At 35.9% G+C, this 18041-nt stretch overlaps 1 protein-coding gene and 1 long non-coding RNA gene across 3 annotated transcripts in view; one reads left to right on the forward strand and one right to left on the reverse strand.

Annotated features, from left to right (window-relative positions):
* The window catches only part of LOC119628503 (uncharacterized), a 93899-nt gene extending 83182 nt beyond the window's left edge, over positions 1–10717 (forward strand). The window contains exons 1-3 of one of the 2 annotated variants that reach the window (XR_005244671.2): positions 474–705; positions 8448–8558; positions 9424–10717. This is a non-coding gene — a long non-coding RNA (uncharacterized LOC119628503). Of the gene's footprint in view, positions 1–473; positions 706–8447; positions 8559–9423 lie in introns of those variants that run through there. The other variant, XR_005244670.2, reaches the window with a different exon arrangement.
* LOC101745591 (DNA-binding protein D-ETS-3) overlaps positions 1–12532 on the reverse strand; it is a 93137-nt gene extending 80605 nt beyond the window's left edge. Inside the window, exons 1-2 of the mRNA XM_038010872.2 lie at positions 12029–12532; positions 8424–8794 (exon numbers count right to left, since the gene is read on the reverse strand). Of these exons, the coding sequence (XP_037866800.1) occupies positions 8424–8794; positions 12029–12033 (376 nt within the window). The 5' untranslated portion in view covers positions 12034–12532. The remainder of the gene's footprint in view (positions 1–8423; positions 8795–12028) is intronic.
* Positions 12533–18041: the final 5509 nt, after the last annotated feature.

The following is an 18041-nucleotide window of genomic DNA, read 5'->3' on the forward strand; positions in this document are numbered from 1 at the left end:
ACGTCATTATTAAATTAATTCTGTTTATTTTTGTAACAATTAAAACATCTTCTGTTTGTATGCTAACAAAAGACAACGATGGTCAAAATAGCTACAGAAAAGGAAGTAAGGTAAGTAGGTACACCTCCTTTAGTAGCGGTTCGTAGTACCCTGCAGGGATTTCTAAAGCCAAGCTAATGTGTTATACAAATAATATTGAACGTGTTAGAATCAGCGAAGAAATGATCCTGTTAGGGTCATTGTTAGTAATTCTCTCATGCTGAGCCCGTGAGCTCAACTACTGGTCTGCACGTAATTGGAAGCCCATTGGGCTACCAACGATTAGGAAGAAAAAAAAATTTTGTCCTTCTCTTGTGTCTTAATGTAAGTGGACTTGACTTTGTGATGTCTATGTGTTCCATTAATCAATTAACATCTGTTGGATCTTGAGTGAACCTACCGGTCTACTTTAATAAAATAAATCTCACAAAAACCCGCTCATTCCCTAGCCCGAACTCGCGAAATGCGCGAGCGCACTTCGGACGCACGCCATCTATTGTCAACCAACAGAACTAAACTGAGTGTCATTACGGGACACCATTATCATTCCTGATTTATACCCACGGACGAGTAGTTTCTGATTGTGCAATAATTGTTTGTTTGCATAGGGTCCCCGATGTGGGAATTCAAGTGCCAGATTATTGGCTTAGTGGTCGTAATCCACGGGTAAGTTGCGCTCTCGCTGTTTTAACAACACGTTGATGTATTTATTAATTACTCAATTGATTTGAACAAGTGTTATGTTGCTATTGAATTCAGTTTCTGGTTTTGCTTTACATAGAATTGACCTAGGATTTTGTTAATAAGCTAGATTGAGAACGAATGTGTTTATTGTTTATTATCAATCTATAAACTTTTGTCACTTACGAGTTTATGACGGAACAGGTTCGACTTATTTGAATGATTTATATTTCGTTTCGTTGTTAATTGTCTGCATAATGTATACCCTTTTTTTCCTACCTAAGCTGATAGCCTCGAGAGGCTATTTCAGCGGTACCTTAACTAGAAGGTGACCTCACGGGGCTCAAACCTGACGACGTTGCTAACACGAACTCTAGCAAGAGCCGTGCTTCGCAGAATCTACCACCGGGTCGGAAACGCGGCCCACTGAGAAGATCCGGCGAGAAACTCAGTGGGCTATGTCTGAGGGTTCATTTACTCGTCGAGCCCTTCGTCACAAGCGACCGGTTCGACGAGAACGGTGACAGGTGTTTGAGGTACCTAAAAGCACCATTAGTGGATCGGGAGGATCCGAAATGACGTGTTTGGGGCGACGTCGAGTGCCTTCCATTCTGTCCGCAGGATCGGGAATGTAGTAACCGGCGGCCACGATGAGCGGGTTCTCGTGTCGTGCCGCTTTATCGAAGTTACATGAAATATTTATTTTGGAGGATCCATGTGTAAATAGTCTTTAGGCAATCTATAGGTTTTTTCACAAAAAAGATTAATGTATGATTTCATTGTACACATTTGAAGCGCCTTTTCTTGTTGGTTATTTGTACTCGATGCTCGTCAAAATTTAGAAGAAAGAAGTAGGTAATCACAATAGCGTTTATATGTAATTCGGTTAGGAGGCACATTTCCGGTTCTCTTTTCAAGTTTCGAATAAAGAATTCCTTTTTCGGTTTCCCAAAGCGTCGCTAAGGCTGATGACATAAGCGAATCGAATTTAAATTCTACATGGAAACATAAACAACGAAAGCGTAATTAACATAATATTTCTGTATACGATTTTTCCTAAAACTAGAGGTCCCGCAGTAGTCGAAATTCGACTATAACTAATTGGAATTGTAAGTTTGTACACTATTATGATTGTATTTTATACTTCTATAATCACAAATTTTACCAAGACTACACTATAAAAAATATTAAAAAAGACAAACAATATTTAATCTATTCTTAATTTGAAAACAGACGTCAAGAACAAAAGTTTGACAAAAAATAGTATGCATGATGCATGCGTGTGTGCGTCAGATACATGGTATGTAGTGTGTGTAATGTTTTCGTTATTGATTTAATGTATCTTTTATGCATTATTTTAAAATAAATATTAGCATTGTGCACTTCTTCTCTATATTTTCTATAAGTGTGGAAAATTTCATACTCCTCCGTCCGCGCAATTTTCGTAAAAAGGGATACAAAATTTTTGCTTCACATATTAATATATAGATGATTCAATAGATAACTAAAATCAACAACATCGTTTATCATCAATTGTTTTAGTTAGTTATGACCGTAAGGCGTTAATATAATAAAGGTTTACACTAAGCCCCATGCCGTCCCTATCGATGACTCATTGGTTTTATGGGGTAGAAACACCATCACCGTTTTATCTCTCATATTGACTGAAACAAGGGGTAGGATTTTGAAGCTTTTATAGACTGTCCTCTTTTAAATCGAAAGGTCGAAATATGAAATTATGTCCATAAATTATAATAGGTATATTGGTATGTTGATAAAATGTTAGTATTTTATTTAAACGTATAATTAACAAGTATAATTTTTAAAACGTTAATTCAAACACAAAGAAAACCAATAAAAACAATCATCAAACAATAATAACTTAACATTTATCGAATTGTGAGATCTGAGGAAGGACGTCCTAAAATACTAGTTACAGATGCTTCAGAGAGCCAGCTTATGCTGTCGATCGGCCGTGTTCCGTCGCTTCGACCTCACAAATGAATATAAATTGTAAAATAAATAATAGCTTAAAATAGTAGTTTCCCTTCTTGGTCTTGACGCAAATACTCCGGGTCTCAGGAAAAAAATATCGCTAATCCTGATTATCCTAGTAAGGATAACGGATCAAACTGTTTAAAATATTGAATTGTCATCGGTCCTTATTAACTATGCCAAATTTCGAGTTAATCCGACGTTTTGAAGGGGGTCAAAATTATGTTCACAGATACTGTTACATACTAACATCCGTATGAAGCTAATAAAAGCGTATTAAAAACCAGCCCCTTTCTCTTCGCGACTATTAAAAAATCAATGAAAACGAGTTCACGTAATGATTTATTGATGTATATTTTACTCAGATACGATCTAAAGTGTTGCGTCATAATTGATGACGATTGTAATAGGTACGAGTATGTAGATCGGTACGCGATAATAGTACGTTTAAAACGATAAGCCGGTATATCTGTACGACGTATCGCAATCATTTTCGTGTTAACATCTATTTAACGTTGTTATGAATTTTAATCAAGTAGGGTTTTAACCCTTCGCTTTAATAACGGGAAATTTTTGTATTATAGAATTTTCATTGCGAAGAAAAACAGTGTAAACTACAGACGACATTCCTGTAACTCATTTGATTCGAGCTACATTCTTGTTAGTGTTAGTAATGTAAATGTTAATTATGTAAATGTTAGTAATGTTAATATTAGTAATGTTAATGTTAATATGATTTTAGACTGTTACCCGAAGAATTGATATTCAAATTTCATAAAATTCTATGTTATTTATATGTTTGTATAGTATAATTGTAAGGAAATATTCTGCGTATTCATATTATTTTTAAAGTATTTTTTACCTTAAACCGCTTCCTTTAACCGTGCACTATATTATGATGTTTATACGTAAATAAGCAAATACAAAATAGTACTATTCTCTCTGAGGTTTCTGAAACGATTTTCTTTTTTATGTTTAGTAGATTGTAAAGATCGTGCAGGTTGGTTTTGTATTCATAAAAAAATATGAAAAAGTTTTTATTTTTTATTTCCACTTTTAAAAAAATATAAAAAGTTTTTTTTTTAATTCCACTTTTATGTACTGTTTTCGATCGCTCAGATTGTCAGCTGTTTTTATTTGACAGCTATTAACAAGCTTTAGGATTATCAGTAATAAGCTTTTGGAAGTACGTCAGTATTTTTCAGAATAATGATAACACAACAAAAGAGAAAAGTCACACGAAAAAGGAATCGAGGATTTTAAGGCTTTATGTATCAGAGATTATAGTCGAATTTCGATTATTGGACGAACAGTAGTGTCAATAATTGTGTCAAATTTCAAAAATGCTTGACTACGTGATATTCAATGGAAACTGTTTAATTTAATCTTCAGAAAAAAAATAACAAGTTGTTTCAAATTTGTGTAACTTAATGCAATTGACGATGACTTTTTCCTTTCTGGTATTGAGCGGTTTGCTCATTAAAATACAACGCACACATATCACACGATCATACTGACAAAACTGGAACTAACCAGAATACCGACTTTTGAGGCAAAAATGTGAGATTAAGACATACATTGACTAGTAGCGTAAAATAGTCGTTGTATTCACTAACGTTCGAGTCGACAATCTATTTATTTAAAGAAGGAAACCAAAGATCTCGTGGACTACCTGGTATTTAATCACGTCACATCCCTATTACACGTGGCATGCATTTGTAACACTTACACGTTAAGTTCCGTTTTCCTGCAATTACGTTGTATCGACTATTATTAGATCATAACAGTTGAGTACGTACTAGTATATCTGTTTATACTATGTAGTCACTATAAATAAGGCCGTTATAAGTTATCTGTACGGATTTCGTAGACATCAATCACACTGAATGCTGCCTTCTGCCTTGTTATATAAGATTGAAATTTAAATTGTGTACAAGCGGTGTTTTTTATTTTAATAAACACACGTTTAGGTGCAGCATGTTTGATGAAATCTGTGTTCGAACTTCGCGGGTAGTTACTAGTAATAGATTTCGTATGGATTGATTTGAATTTATTTAGTTGAGCTTAAACTTATTTAAGGTATCATTTTCCTCCAATTTTGCTTATAACATTTTTAAAGTTCCAAATTATTCTTTTGCCTTTAGTAGAGACTTCGCATTGTTATATTTGACTAAATCCATCAGAGACCCAATTCGTTAATTTCAAAAGAACGTTTGCCTCCGACATCATAAAAACGGGACGATGATTTATAATATTTGGATAAGGTTGCCTTTATTGAACTACTTTAGTTATATTCGACGACAAATCCAAAACATAATATAGAAAAAAAAGCGGCTACAGATTAATTTGAGGTTAAAATCGTAGTGACTATCGATTTTTAAGACGAAAAGTTCTCGAATTATCTATCCGGTTCAAACAAAACGCTAGTCATACGATTGTCTTATATTTTTAGTTATTTCAGAGACTAGAATTTATAACGTCAAACGGGAATCGCGGGCTTTGCATTTATTACGATATTATGCTAATAAAGTAAGAGATCATTCGTCGTTTAATATTCTTGGCTCGGCGCTGCCTATTCATCATGGGCGTTTAATGGATTTTGCTGTAAGCGTATTAAGAAAAACGGCGTTCCAATTCCATTTGAAAATTTTCGAGAACTTTCCTTGTTAATGTTGTTTGTTCTTGTTTATAGTTGAATACAGCGGTGTTAATTTTACAAATGGAATATTTTGAGCAAACATATCCGAGACGCATCTGTAGTCTCAACTTTAATAGTTAATACGATTGTAATCGTTAAAGGCAATGCGTTTCGGTTTGAAGGGTGGGCCAGCCGTTGTAACTATACTGAGACCTTAGAACTCATATCTCAAGGTGGGTGGTTGCATTTACGTTGGAGATGTCTATGGGATCCAGTAACCGCTAAACACCAGGTGGGCCGTGAGCACGTCCACACACCGAAGCAATAAATAAAATAAAATGTCGCAACGTTCTTAAATTTGAAATTTGTAGTGTGAGATTTACTTTTTATAGCCGGTATTTTTTCAGGCACTAATATTACTAGAAGCTTTACCTATAATATATTATTATATCGTTGAAGTAACAAATGCGAATTAATATAAAGTTAAAATTCGCTAATGACACTAAAATTTTTAGGATCCGGTTATTAAATTTCATGTCAAAGTTCAACTCCTTTTTTGCGGGTCAAGAGTGCAACGGAGTGAAATGAATTTCTAATTTCGTTCTGAAAAACGGAATGAGACTCAATCTCGGGGTGAATCTCTGCCAAGACAATACACCGACGGAGACCTTTTTACCTTTTTAATTGAAAAAAACTTTATTGTCTCTGCATGACAGTTGAGGCTTTTGTTCTTTCGTCGCTTTGAATTTTCAATTTTTTTTTTGTGCGCGAAAAAAATGCCCTGAATTATTTTCATTCGACTTCTTTATTCAGAGAAAGAAAACCTTATTTGAATCAGGTCTGTGATTAAGCGCCTAGGGTTGATAGAAATCGTGTTATAGATTTGCTGTTTTTGGTAATTTCAAACATATAACTGAGTTTTGATCCATTTTAAAATAACTCAACTTTAATTATGAAAACAATTCTTAACTTCCCACATTGTTTCGTGGGTTCAACAATACAATGCTAAATATACCTACATTGAACATGCATTGGGAAGCCAAGGGCTTTTTCTGTAGATTCCGTATGATTTTGAAACAATACTCTAGTTCTAAACTTCACTAGTAAATATCCTTAGCTATAGACTTTACCAAAGTCCTGATAATACGTTATCGTGGGTCATTAAATCAATTTTAAGCTGGCAGAATGGTTATGATTTTAGTTCCGATTTTCTCACTAGATGGCATTGGTGTCGAGATAGATCGCGCTATGGTTTAATTACCATGACTTATTTAAGGATCAGAGTATTCATTTCAAAGTTATTTTGTTCTAGAGACATTGAAGGTTTTGCTATCCGTTTTTTATGTGATAACATTAAAACGACTTGGCTTAATTTTCTTATTGTTGACAATGACCATTAATGAATCCCGGAGCCAAACACTGAACGTGGCAGGAATTCATCTGGGCACTCGTTACATTTCACTGTTGGTTGTTTGAAAGTATCAAGCGCCCAAAACTTGCGCGTACTACATATCTCAAGATAATAGATCGTACAATGTGGTGTATAGACAGACCTGTATCGGAATAAATTCTCTCCTTCACTGCGATATTGCGAACGTGGATGTGTTATATTCAGGCTTCGTTTTCAATGTAGTTTCGAATCACTCTTTAAGTGTTTCGTAATGTCCCTCTAATAATACAAATGTGAAACTATCATAAAAATATTTGCATGTATTTTACTCGGTCATCCGTTGAACCGATTTGGATAAAATTTAATCTTATGAAAGTTAATTTTCGAACGGGCCAAACCGCAGGCAGATCCTAGTTGTAAAATAATTGAGGTCATAGCCAAAGACTTCAATTCGCGATAATCAAACTTTAAGGCATGTTTTTTTTTGTACAATTTAGCTGTGGTTCATAAAAAAACGATATACGGTCGTTTTCATTAAATACTGCACTAAGAAAAAAATCGAGAAACTTGGGCTGTTGTAGTTGATAAAAGCGAAAAATAAAATCATAATTGTTTGAACCTAGGCTTTGACCAGGCTCTGCAAATAAGAGAAGCGATCATTTTTCAACTGCAATTTTTTCCCCTCGTTAGCCGAAGGGTAGGGAGGCCCCTTAGTGGAGCCGACTAACTTCACGAATAATGAACTCAACGTGGATAATAAAATTTTATTTTCACAACTAGTTAAGGTTGCGTGCGATGATCTTTTGGGCGGAGTGTGGGCGGTCGCGTTGCTATGACTACGGCAGGGTGAGATCTCTCACGCCCCCGTTTCTCCCTTGAGAGCGATTGTTATCTGTGGAAAGACGCTACCCCACCTTCGTACCTACAGAATCATAACGCTTAATCTAAAAGGGTTTATGCGTTCGGATCTTGTAAATGCAACGCTTTCGCTCAAAGTATAAGGATGAATTTCGCTCAACTCGTGCATTCGCGGTGTACTATCGATTTTCTTTATGAATACGAAGCTGTGTGTCCTGATCTGTATCGTCGTTGTGTCGTTGACACAACGGACCTTTAAATGGAAATGTACTGGTGTAAAATGTATACATGTTGGAGCATTGTGAGGTCGATCCACGTCAGGCTACGTCGTTTACATCTGATTGTGGCATATTATTTTTGCACAATATTGTTATTTCTAACTTTAAATTGTGGGTGAACCGTTTGTAATATGTATAATGTTTTTTTAACGCGATTCTACGCGAGTTTTGTATATTTGTAACGGAAACTTTGAACGCCATTTTCCGCTGATTTCAATACGATCGATTGACTTGAAAATTTTCACACGCATCTTGGATCGATTACAACACAATCATTTTGGCTTTCACATGGCTATCATTTCATGAACATTTGGTCATGTCACTCATCAAAAGGGTAAAAAAATTATTAAATTATTAAGTGTTTTATTATTTTAACGAGTTTTTCTTTGTTTTTTAATATTGCATAAACTTAAACTAAAACATTGGTATTGCTTCGACTGTACTACAACAAATTTGTATTATCTTAACAATGAAAATAAGCAATCTCGCTTACGATCTCGAATTGACTTCGAAAAAATATGTATTAATAAAATAGAATACTCACCAACAGTTTTGCCTTTGTCCACAGATGCGAGCATAGAATCTTCTGTTCGAGCGCCACGTCCGAAGCCTAGTGTAGCTCCAGCGTCTTGGCCCAGCTGACCTCCGTAGAAGTCACCGAAAGCCGTCGCCGTCCCGAGTAAGCCTGACCTGTCCTGAAGAGCCGCCTTGGCCTTCTCCACGCTCTGCTTCAATTGCTCGAAGGTTGATTGGTGAAGGCGATAGGGTGGCCATTCTGATGCCGGCCACGGTTCCTCCTTCAGTGCGCTGCGTTTTAGTTCCAAAGCCCCAGCATAGGAGCAGCTGCTTTCGTACATTGCAGATTTGAGATTGGCTCGGAGTGCAGTCGCACACTTTAGCCCGCGGAAGTCAACCCTGTTGATGAAAAAGAAACGTTCTAGAATTCACAAAAACTTCAATAATCGACGAGTTTTACCAGCTCGTTCACGTTCTGGTGTCGAGCCGAAAGCTCATAGATATCGGCCGATTTTGAGACATGATGTCAAAGTCTTAATTGAGTTGAAATACAGACTAATTTGACGGATAAAACGATTTAGTCAGCATAAAAAAGACACTATAGTAATACTAACTCTTGCGGGTTGATATCATCCAACAAACTGTTAATCTGATTCCTTTTTAAAAGACTTTAAAAAAAACTAAGGAGGAGTTTATCAATTTTACTATTTTTATGTGTTCGTTTTTTTAGATTTTTTTTTCTAGGGGAACCGATTTTAATGATTTTTTATTTATTTGAAAGTTGGTGCTTTAAAAAAACTACTCATGTTAAATTAAAATTTTATCAACATCAGATCTTTTCAGGTTATTCTTAATAATGCACATTAAATTGATTTCAAGTACATTGATGAATTATCAATTATTATTTTTAGGATGGTTTATATTTTTCGCGTTTCATTTTGTTAGATGACGTTCTTATCCTTTAGTGAAGTTATTTTGGTTTAGTAAAGTTTAACTACATATTCAAACCATTTTGTTTTGCATTTTAGGTTGAATTAGAAGAGCTTTGAACGGGAGCGAGCAAAAAATCCGAGAAAATGTTTATATACTACCCTGGAGATCCCGAGGACGAACGATATGTATCGAACTTAGCCCGAGAGGTTCGTTTGATCAGCGGCTCGAATTTGTTCCTTAGAGCCGACCAGTGGCTCAACTGTGTTGAAACATTGTCGGAGCTTTTTGACTGGTCCGATGACCTGACACTGGCAATCGCTTGCCGATCTCTGGTGAATCACGAGGCGGAATGGCTGCGTGCCGAAGGTCCCTTCGTTACGTATGAGGAACTTAAATCGGTTGTGATAGAGGAGTTTATAGTCAAAAATAGGCGTTGTGAAAAAATCGATATTTCTTCCAGGTCCATTTAAATGAAATTTTTGAAATTTTACTTCCACCTCATGTTCACTATAATTATGGGAATAATCACATTATGTAAAGGCATATAAGCTTATAAAGATAGAGTACATATAGCAAGTACCCTTTGGCAGAAACATGAAGTTCCACATACTGCGAATTGGTTCATTCTTCTTCCACCGTAAATGTGTATTAACCGCCTGATTTAACCCTTTAGTACTTGTAAAAAAGCACATATTTACAGAATCAAAACAGAGCACCATGTCACCACACAATCAAAATCAAATAGCTCTTGAGACTCTTCCAAAGTGACATTGAACTTTTTCAATTCCCATCATTTCACAAAAACGATCGTTGAAGATGATTAGAATAACTAAAAGGGACTAAAAGGTCGAGTTACCAAATGCCGGAAATAAATTGACACAAAGGCACAGACTATCCTAATTTTTACAAGGCAGAGATTAAATTAATATTTACATTAGCTGATATTGGTCCCACAATCACGACCAAGGAACTAATTTATGTTAATTATATTAAAAACGAAATCTACACACGTATTGTCTTAGTATTATGAAACATGACAAGATGAGAACGCCTATCGATCTACTGCATATCTGACACTAAGGAAATTTCGTCGTGTTTGCTAATTTATTATTATTATATTTTTATGTTATATGCACACTATATTTTCAATATTAAATCGACAGCAAATGCAATTGTAACACTTATCCGTAAATGTTTAACGTTAAAAATAAATTTGAAAATCATATGATATTTGTGTATACGTGCTTATTAATATAAATCGTTAAAACATGCAGATTTTGAAATATACTGTTTCTAGAGTTCTTTCTTCTTTGATGTTGTAACTAATCTGAATAAATACGAATTTAATTCTATGTGTTGATGGATATTAATAAAGAATAATTAAATGTGGTTTGATTTTAGCTATTATCCCAACTGTTTCCATTTTTGCACTGTTTATCTAAGCAGCTATTGACTGTCACTTCATCTGTGAGAGAAAAGGATAAAGTCAACGATTCTTTTTATATACAGCCTTCATGCTATAAATGGCGGCATTCACATTGTGTTATCTGTAGACGCCATGATTACCGTTGTGCGACTTCTGAGCTACGTTCACAACTTCCGTTTGCAATGACAGTGCCCTCATTGATTTTCCTAAATTCTTAAATCCGTAACTTCTATTTTAAATACATAACATTATGTTGTGAGCTCAGATTTTATCAATATTGTGTCTATATCTGCTGCGAAGTAATCTTGTATTAAGGTTTGTATAGTACAACAGCGTATACAATAAAGCAGTGATGTTTTCGTTCTTTGTCTATGGGCATTAATGCAAAATATGTCTAAAGGTCAGCTTGTACTTAGATAATAAAAGCAATCGCAATAAAAACCATATCAATTCAGACAGAGCTATCACTTCGCCTAATTGGAAGAAGGCCGTAGCTCTTTGATTTGATCAAGTTTTTGCCGCCATCCACATCGAAACATAAAATAAGTGTGAAGAAAGTACTATGAGTTATTACAGAAGTTCTATCAGATATTTACCTATTTTATTTTTACCTATTTTATTTATTTATTTTTTGCGAAGAACGAATCATTTTTACATGTCATGGAGGCTAAAATAGATATTTTCAGTGAAAATTTTCGATTTGAACTTTGTTCTTTTTAGTACTTTCTGAACTTTAGCGTTAATTGGCAGACGGTTATCTATACATATAAATAAAGTTGGAGTGTCTGTTTGTAATATTAAAATAACCGCTTTTTAGTACATGCATATAAATACGGAATACGGTTCATACACCAAAATAGCATTTTTTACAATTTTTGTCTGTCTGTCTGTCTGTTTGTTCAGGCTAATTTCTGAAACGGCTGGACCGATTTTGACGGGACTTTCACTGATAGGTAGCTGATGATATAAAGAGTAAAGAACTTAGGCTTTACTTTTTTTAGACTAGCTTCGCCCCGTGGCGTCACCCGCGGTACGACGGGACATAACATCGCGGGACTCAGCTATTAATAATAAAATTTAATGTTTCCGAAGCGAAGCGAGGGCGTGTCGCTAGTCATTAATATTATAGGACATCGGATATTGTGGAATAAAAGCAATGAAAGTTAAAAATGTGCAAATTTGAAATTGTTGTGTTAACCCTATAAGCTTAGTAGGTGACGTCCCGCTTCTTATAGCTTTTCATATTTGTTTTAATACATTGATGGCTTCCTCACCTCATGTCGGATATTCTCTTCCGTTTCGGCCGCTTGGTTTGTATCTTATCTGTCTCCGTTGTGGCTGCTTGCACTTGGTATCACATGTCAGTGATACCACGTATTAAAAAAAAAAAGTATAAATAAGCAAGAACAAAAAAGAACGAATCGATGTTTCCTAATAATAAATTTTCATTTTCGAAACACGCGTTCCATTTTCGATTGTTTTTTCTCTATTTTGAAAAGTTAAGTAATGTTTTTTTTTTTAGTTATTCTTAATTTGTACTAAAATTCGTAATTTATCGATAAAACATATCCGCGGTTATCACTTGGCTGCGTCCTTTGGTGTAATGTGGCGGTCGGGCTTGCGCCGTGCCACAACGTTCAAATTGAAAGCATCCGGCGCAAGGGAAATACGATGTACGGACAATTATTTATATGTACCGCTCGGTTTGACCACGGGCATAAATTGAACGTTTTACAACGCGTTTTAGTTTTAGATTTTTTCGATCTCCCGTTCATTGATCAAGTGAGTTTTGTTTACGCTGTGACGTCACGATATGCGTTCGACGCGCGTTAGACAGATCGTGGAAATAGGCGCCGAAAATCGAAACTTTATTTTGAGACAACGCCTAATCTAAATATTATATGGACTATGACCGGATTGTGGTTAGTATCTATATATACTTACAATGTAATAATTTTGATTAACGAAACTTTGCTGTATCATACTTCGTCTTAACTACACATCTTTTTTTTTTTTTTTTTTTTTTTTTTTTTTTTTTTTTTTTTTTTTTTTTTTTTTTTTTTTTTTTTTTTTATTGCCTTTGTAGGCAGACGGGCATACGGCCCACCTGATGGTGAGTGGTTACCGTCGCCCATGGACTTCAGCAATGCCAGGGGCAGAGCCAAGCCGCTGCCTACCGCTTAATACTCTCCACAAGCCTCGTTTGAAGAAGGACATGTCATAGCGCTCGGGAAACACCGCGGAGGGGAGCTCATTCCATAGCCGGATGGTACGTGGCAAAAAAGATCTCTGGAAACGCACTGTGGATGACCGCAGTGGCTCCAGGTAGTATGGATGAACTCTACTCCGGTGGCGGGCGGTGCGATGGTAAAAACGAGATGCTGGTATCATCTCGAACAATTCCTCAGAGCACTCCCCATGGAACATACGGTATAAAATACAGAGGGAACCGAAGTCCCTCCGCAAACCCAGAGGCTTTAGGGAATGGAGAAACATTTAAAAATTGTATATCTTTAAATTAGGTGCGAGTAATGTAATGTTTAATTAATGTTCAATGATTACTTCGGATACAATAAAATTAAATACGTTCTCCCACTACGTTTAGAGATTCAAACGAATTAACATTATGCGAGTTGATAAGATTGATAACAAAATTTTATTTTTCGACTGTCGCTATCAGAAATGCGATTAAATCATTTACTTTTTTTAACACATTTGTTCTTTGAATTCACTATAAGAAACATATATAGTCGTTTATTTTTATACATATAATATGTATTCAGATTGGCATCCAAAATACTGCCTCAAATCATTTTCGGCCAGTTGATATTCTGGGCCAAGAAAGTCAATTATCTTGAGGTCATCCTGGATAGCTCCATAACTGTCTTCACGTAAAGTTAGTCCGGGTTCGTATCGTGTTCATTTTAGGCCAGCTTTACACCGTGACTTGCGAGCAGAGTAGCCTTTTTTTTTAATGCTGGGGAATCCATTTACGGTTACCCGGCCGCGGGGGGTAACTGACCGGGTTATGTCGGACTCTTGCGCCTTCAGAGAGGAAGAGAGGGGAGTGAAGTGCCTGTGTCTGGTATAGTAAGACGACAGGGCTTTTCTATGCCCGATCATGAGTTATTTTTTTATTGCTTAGATGGGTGGACTAGCTCATAGTCCACCTGGTGTTAAGCGGTTACTGGAGCTCATAGACATCTACAACGTAAATGCGCCACCCACCTTGAGGTATAAGTTCTAAGGTCTCAGTATAGTTACAACGGCTGCCCCACCCTTCAAACCGAAACGCATTACTGTTTCACGGCAGAAAAAGGCAGGGCGGTGGTACCTACCCGCGCGGACTCACAAGAGGTCCTACCACCAGTAATACTACTTGCCAAAGTAACAAAGCACGTGACGAAAATATAATTTCATTATTACGTACCAGGGAAGTGTTTACACCACATTATACATAGTAGGTATATGAGTCGTCTATTATCAAAGGTGGCAATCTGTGCATTTGGATAAAAAAATGTTATTGATATGTCAATACAGATTTAATTGAATATAATCGTCTCCTTCAAAGAATACGGTTCAAAACCTGCATTAAATAAAGGTTAATACTTAACCTGTTATTTATCTAAGATGTCGTTCAGAACAGTTTTGTGACTGCCAATGGAATACAAAGTCAATAATTCGTTTTTCTGATTTACCAATAATTGTCCAAAAGTCACATTGCCGGCTTTGATAATAGTCGATTCATATATACAAAGAGTAAAATTTCAATTTGGACATTTCGGTTGAATGCTATTAAGCAATAACATTTTATAACATGTACGATTCTCGATTATGAAACAAATATGGCGTCCTCGTTTTAAATTGCTATTTTTTTTTCATTGAATTAACTAAAATACATCAAATGTAATCTCGTTCGCTTCATCAGACGAACGAAACAAAAAAAAAAAAAACTTCTGTAAAAATTAGCAATAAAGTTTTTTTTTGTTGAGTACATTCCTTTCTGGTAATCTTCTGTTTTACAAATAGAACAGTTAGTATTTCACTTCGTCCATCCTTCTCGATGAAGCTGGAAAGGTGACGAACACAAACCCCATCTCTAAAGAAATGTCTACCGTGGATATTTCGTATTTATATGACCATTAATACCATTGCTACCGTAAGATTCGTAACGATGGTCAAGTGAAGTGGGCGAATAGTCGCGCACGACACTTTAATCTAATACAACCGGACGTCTGTATTAGGTACCTTATTATATACGACAAAAACTACCGTCCGGTGTTAACTCGTTCATTTCACTCGATTTTTCAAGGCCGGATTTGATCTTCTCAATTATGCAAGACCCCTCAAGTAAAAACTTACGTGAAAAGTCTGATCACGAGTGATCTAATCAGTTTTTGCGATTGCATTAGAATCTTGGTAGAAGTCATGAACCATCTGCTGTTGATAGACCTCAGAACCCGTAACGTAATGCTACTATCGATTTTAAAACTTCAGGCCATAGTCTCAGCTTTATTAAGCTTTGTTCCATAATTTAATCCAAAACATTCCTTGACGGCGATTAAAAGAATACCCAGAATCAATACCGGCGTCAATTGTGACATGATTTTTAAATTGTGAATCATCTATGTAACAATTTTATTCTAGATGCGTATTTTATATTAAACTAGCTGACCCGTCGAACTTTGTACCGCATAACAGTCAATGAATGTAGTCGAACCCGTCGCTTGGGACGAAGGGTTCGGCGAGTAAACTAGCCCATAGACACAGCCCACTGAGTTTCTCGCCGAATCTTCTCAGTTCTCTTCCGATCCGGAGGTAAATGCTACGAAGCACTGCTCTTGCAAGGGCTAGTATTAGCAATGCCTCCTGTTTAGAGCCCCGAGAGCTCACCTACACGTCCGGGCGTAGCTGGAATAGCCTCGTAAGCTACCAGCGAATATGTAGGGAAAAAATCGATTTTGTTCGAAATTCGAAGTGTGGCAAAATCATCATCGTCACTATCACCAGCCCACAGTCACTCACTGCTGGACATAGGCCTCTCACAATCCACACCATTGGGCCCGGTATTCGGGTCTCCCCATCCATCTCTTGGCGGGCACCCTTTGAAGGTCATCGCACTACGTAGCCGGCAAAGTCATCAATCATGTTTTAGTGTTTATTAAATTTAATTGCTTTAAAAGTAACATATGTTTATATATTACAATGAGCTGATTTTAACATGATTATGGTCATAATTAATTTCAACGGCGCTGTACAAACTTACTTTAAAAATATAAATATATATTTAAATGTAGCACCATATGGATCGACATTCTATCTAATAATTTCTATTTAATTCTAATAATTTGTTCCATATAATTTTATTAATAATAGTCATATAAGACTAACACCTACTGCGCATAAGGGGCTAGTCATAATGAATATGTTTCGTAAAGCAATGCTAAGTAAATGAAACTTAAATAGGTTATGTAAAGGTATGCTTGTTGGTGACGTTAGAGCAAGCGCTCGACGTGTAGAAAACGATCATTTAACTCCAAAGTACAATGCAAATCGCGGTTGAAGAAGCCGATTGGACTTGAAAGGATGGAATAACAATTGATCACAATACGTCTTTGATAACCTTTTGTTGTGCGAGGCGAGTTGGTGCATGATAATGGCTTAAAATGCGCAGTTCCCCGTCGCTTAGGACGAACGCAATTTTGGTTGTGGATTGTTAAATTTACTAATAATCTAGTGGAACTGCTTTTCATTGGGTAGCATTCGTTCAGTATTTCCTTCGGTATTGGCGAGTCGTAGATTTGTTGAAGTTACTTTTCCTCCTTCAGTCGATCGCTCATTGCTGAGCATCGTGATGCGCCCGCCTGTGGCCTTTTTTTATAATTTGTAGCCACTTTTGTCTGTCAGTGGCACAGTGAAGTGCGTGAGTCTCATGTCCAGATACTCGGACACTTGGCCACTCCATCTTTTTCGGCTCCGACCCCTGAGTCGTCTTCCATCCGCTTTACCCGTCGCTATGAGTCTCTCCAGGTTAAGAAATTACTTTTAAGGTCCAGGTATTTCACGCGTTCACGATAGAGCTGACCGTAAAACTTTTCGTTGAGTCGGAAATAATATTAGGTCTTTACCTACGAAATTGCCGTTTAGTATGCCGAAATATAAAGTAATTTTTTTAAAGTAGCTTTCAGATACATACATTAAGTTCCAAATCGTCAGTATTGTAAAACGGAAACTTTATAAAAGACCTATCTATTATACTTAAAGTAAAGGACCTATTATAATGACAATAAAGAAGCGAGATTAGGCTGGAAAAGTAATTTTAATTATTATACGTTTCAAGAATTATTTTTAGTCGATCCACAATAATCAGAACTAGAGGTTCCGCAGTAGTCGAAATTCGATTATAATTATTTGGAATTGCAAGTTTGTACACTATTATGATTGTATTATAATAACTATAGTATTATAGTAACTATAATCACAAATTTCGCCAAGACTACATTATAAAAAATATTAACAAAGACAAACAATATTTAATCTATTCTCAATTTGACAACAGACGTCAAGAACAAAAGTTTGACAATAAATAGTATGCATGCGTGTGTGCGTCAGATACATGGTATGTAGTGTGTGTAATATTATCTTTATTGATTTAATGTATCTATTATGCATTATTTAAAAAAAAATATTATCATTATGCACTTCTTCTCTATATTCTCTATAAGTGTGGAAAATTTCATACTCCTCCGTCCGCGCAATTTTCTTAAAAAGGGGTTCAAAGTTTTTGCTTCACGTATTAATATATAGATAGTACCTACTCCTGTTTTGGTGTCCACTGAATATTTAGCATTCAGTATTTCGATTGTAAAAACTATCTGGCGCCAAAAATAAAACATACATTTGAATCACTATAAAAATCGTATCCTCAATAATCCATTAAAAACAGTAGACATAATAATAAATATAACCTAGCAGCGTTTAGTACCTTGTATACGAAATCAAGCTACGTTCAATCATATAAACCTGACATTGTTGCACTTTAAAAACATCCTGGATTCAATTTATAGAAGATGATAGAATAATTCGTAGTACGTATGCGATCGCGTGTTCTGTTCATTTGCCGAGCGTTTGACAAACGCTAGTAACATATGGGTATGTACCTACTCTGGAAATTCACACCGACATCACAGCGTTTTTAAAATATTTTGACTATTTATACCATATCCATGAAATATTAATTCACTTCTTTAGCTTATTAACAATTTGTTCAGTGGTTTTCTGGGTTAC

This window comes from Bombyx mori, chromosome 1 (genome assembly GCF_030269925.1).
Source record: "Bombyx mori chromosome 1, ASM3026992v2".
In the NCBI taxonomy this organism is placed as follows: domain Eukaryota; kingdom Metazoa; phylum Arthropoda; class Insecta; order Lepidoptera; family Bombycidae; genus Bombyx; species Bombyx mori.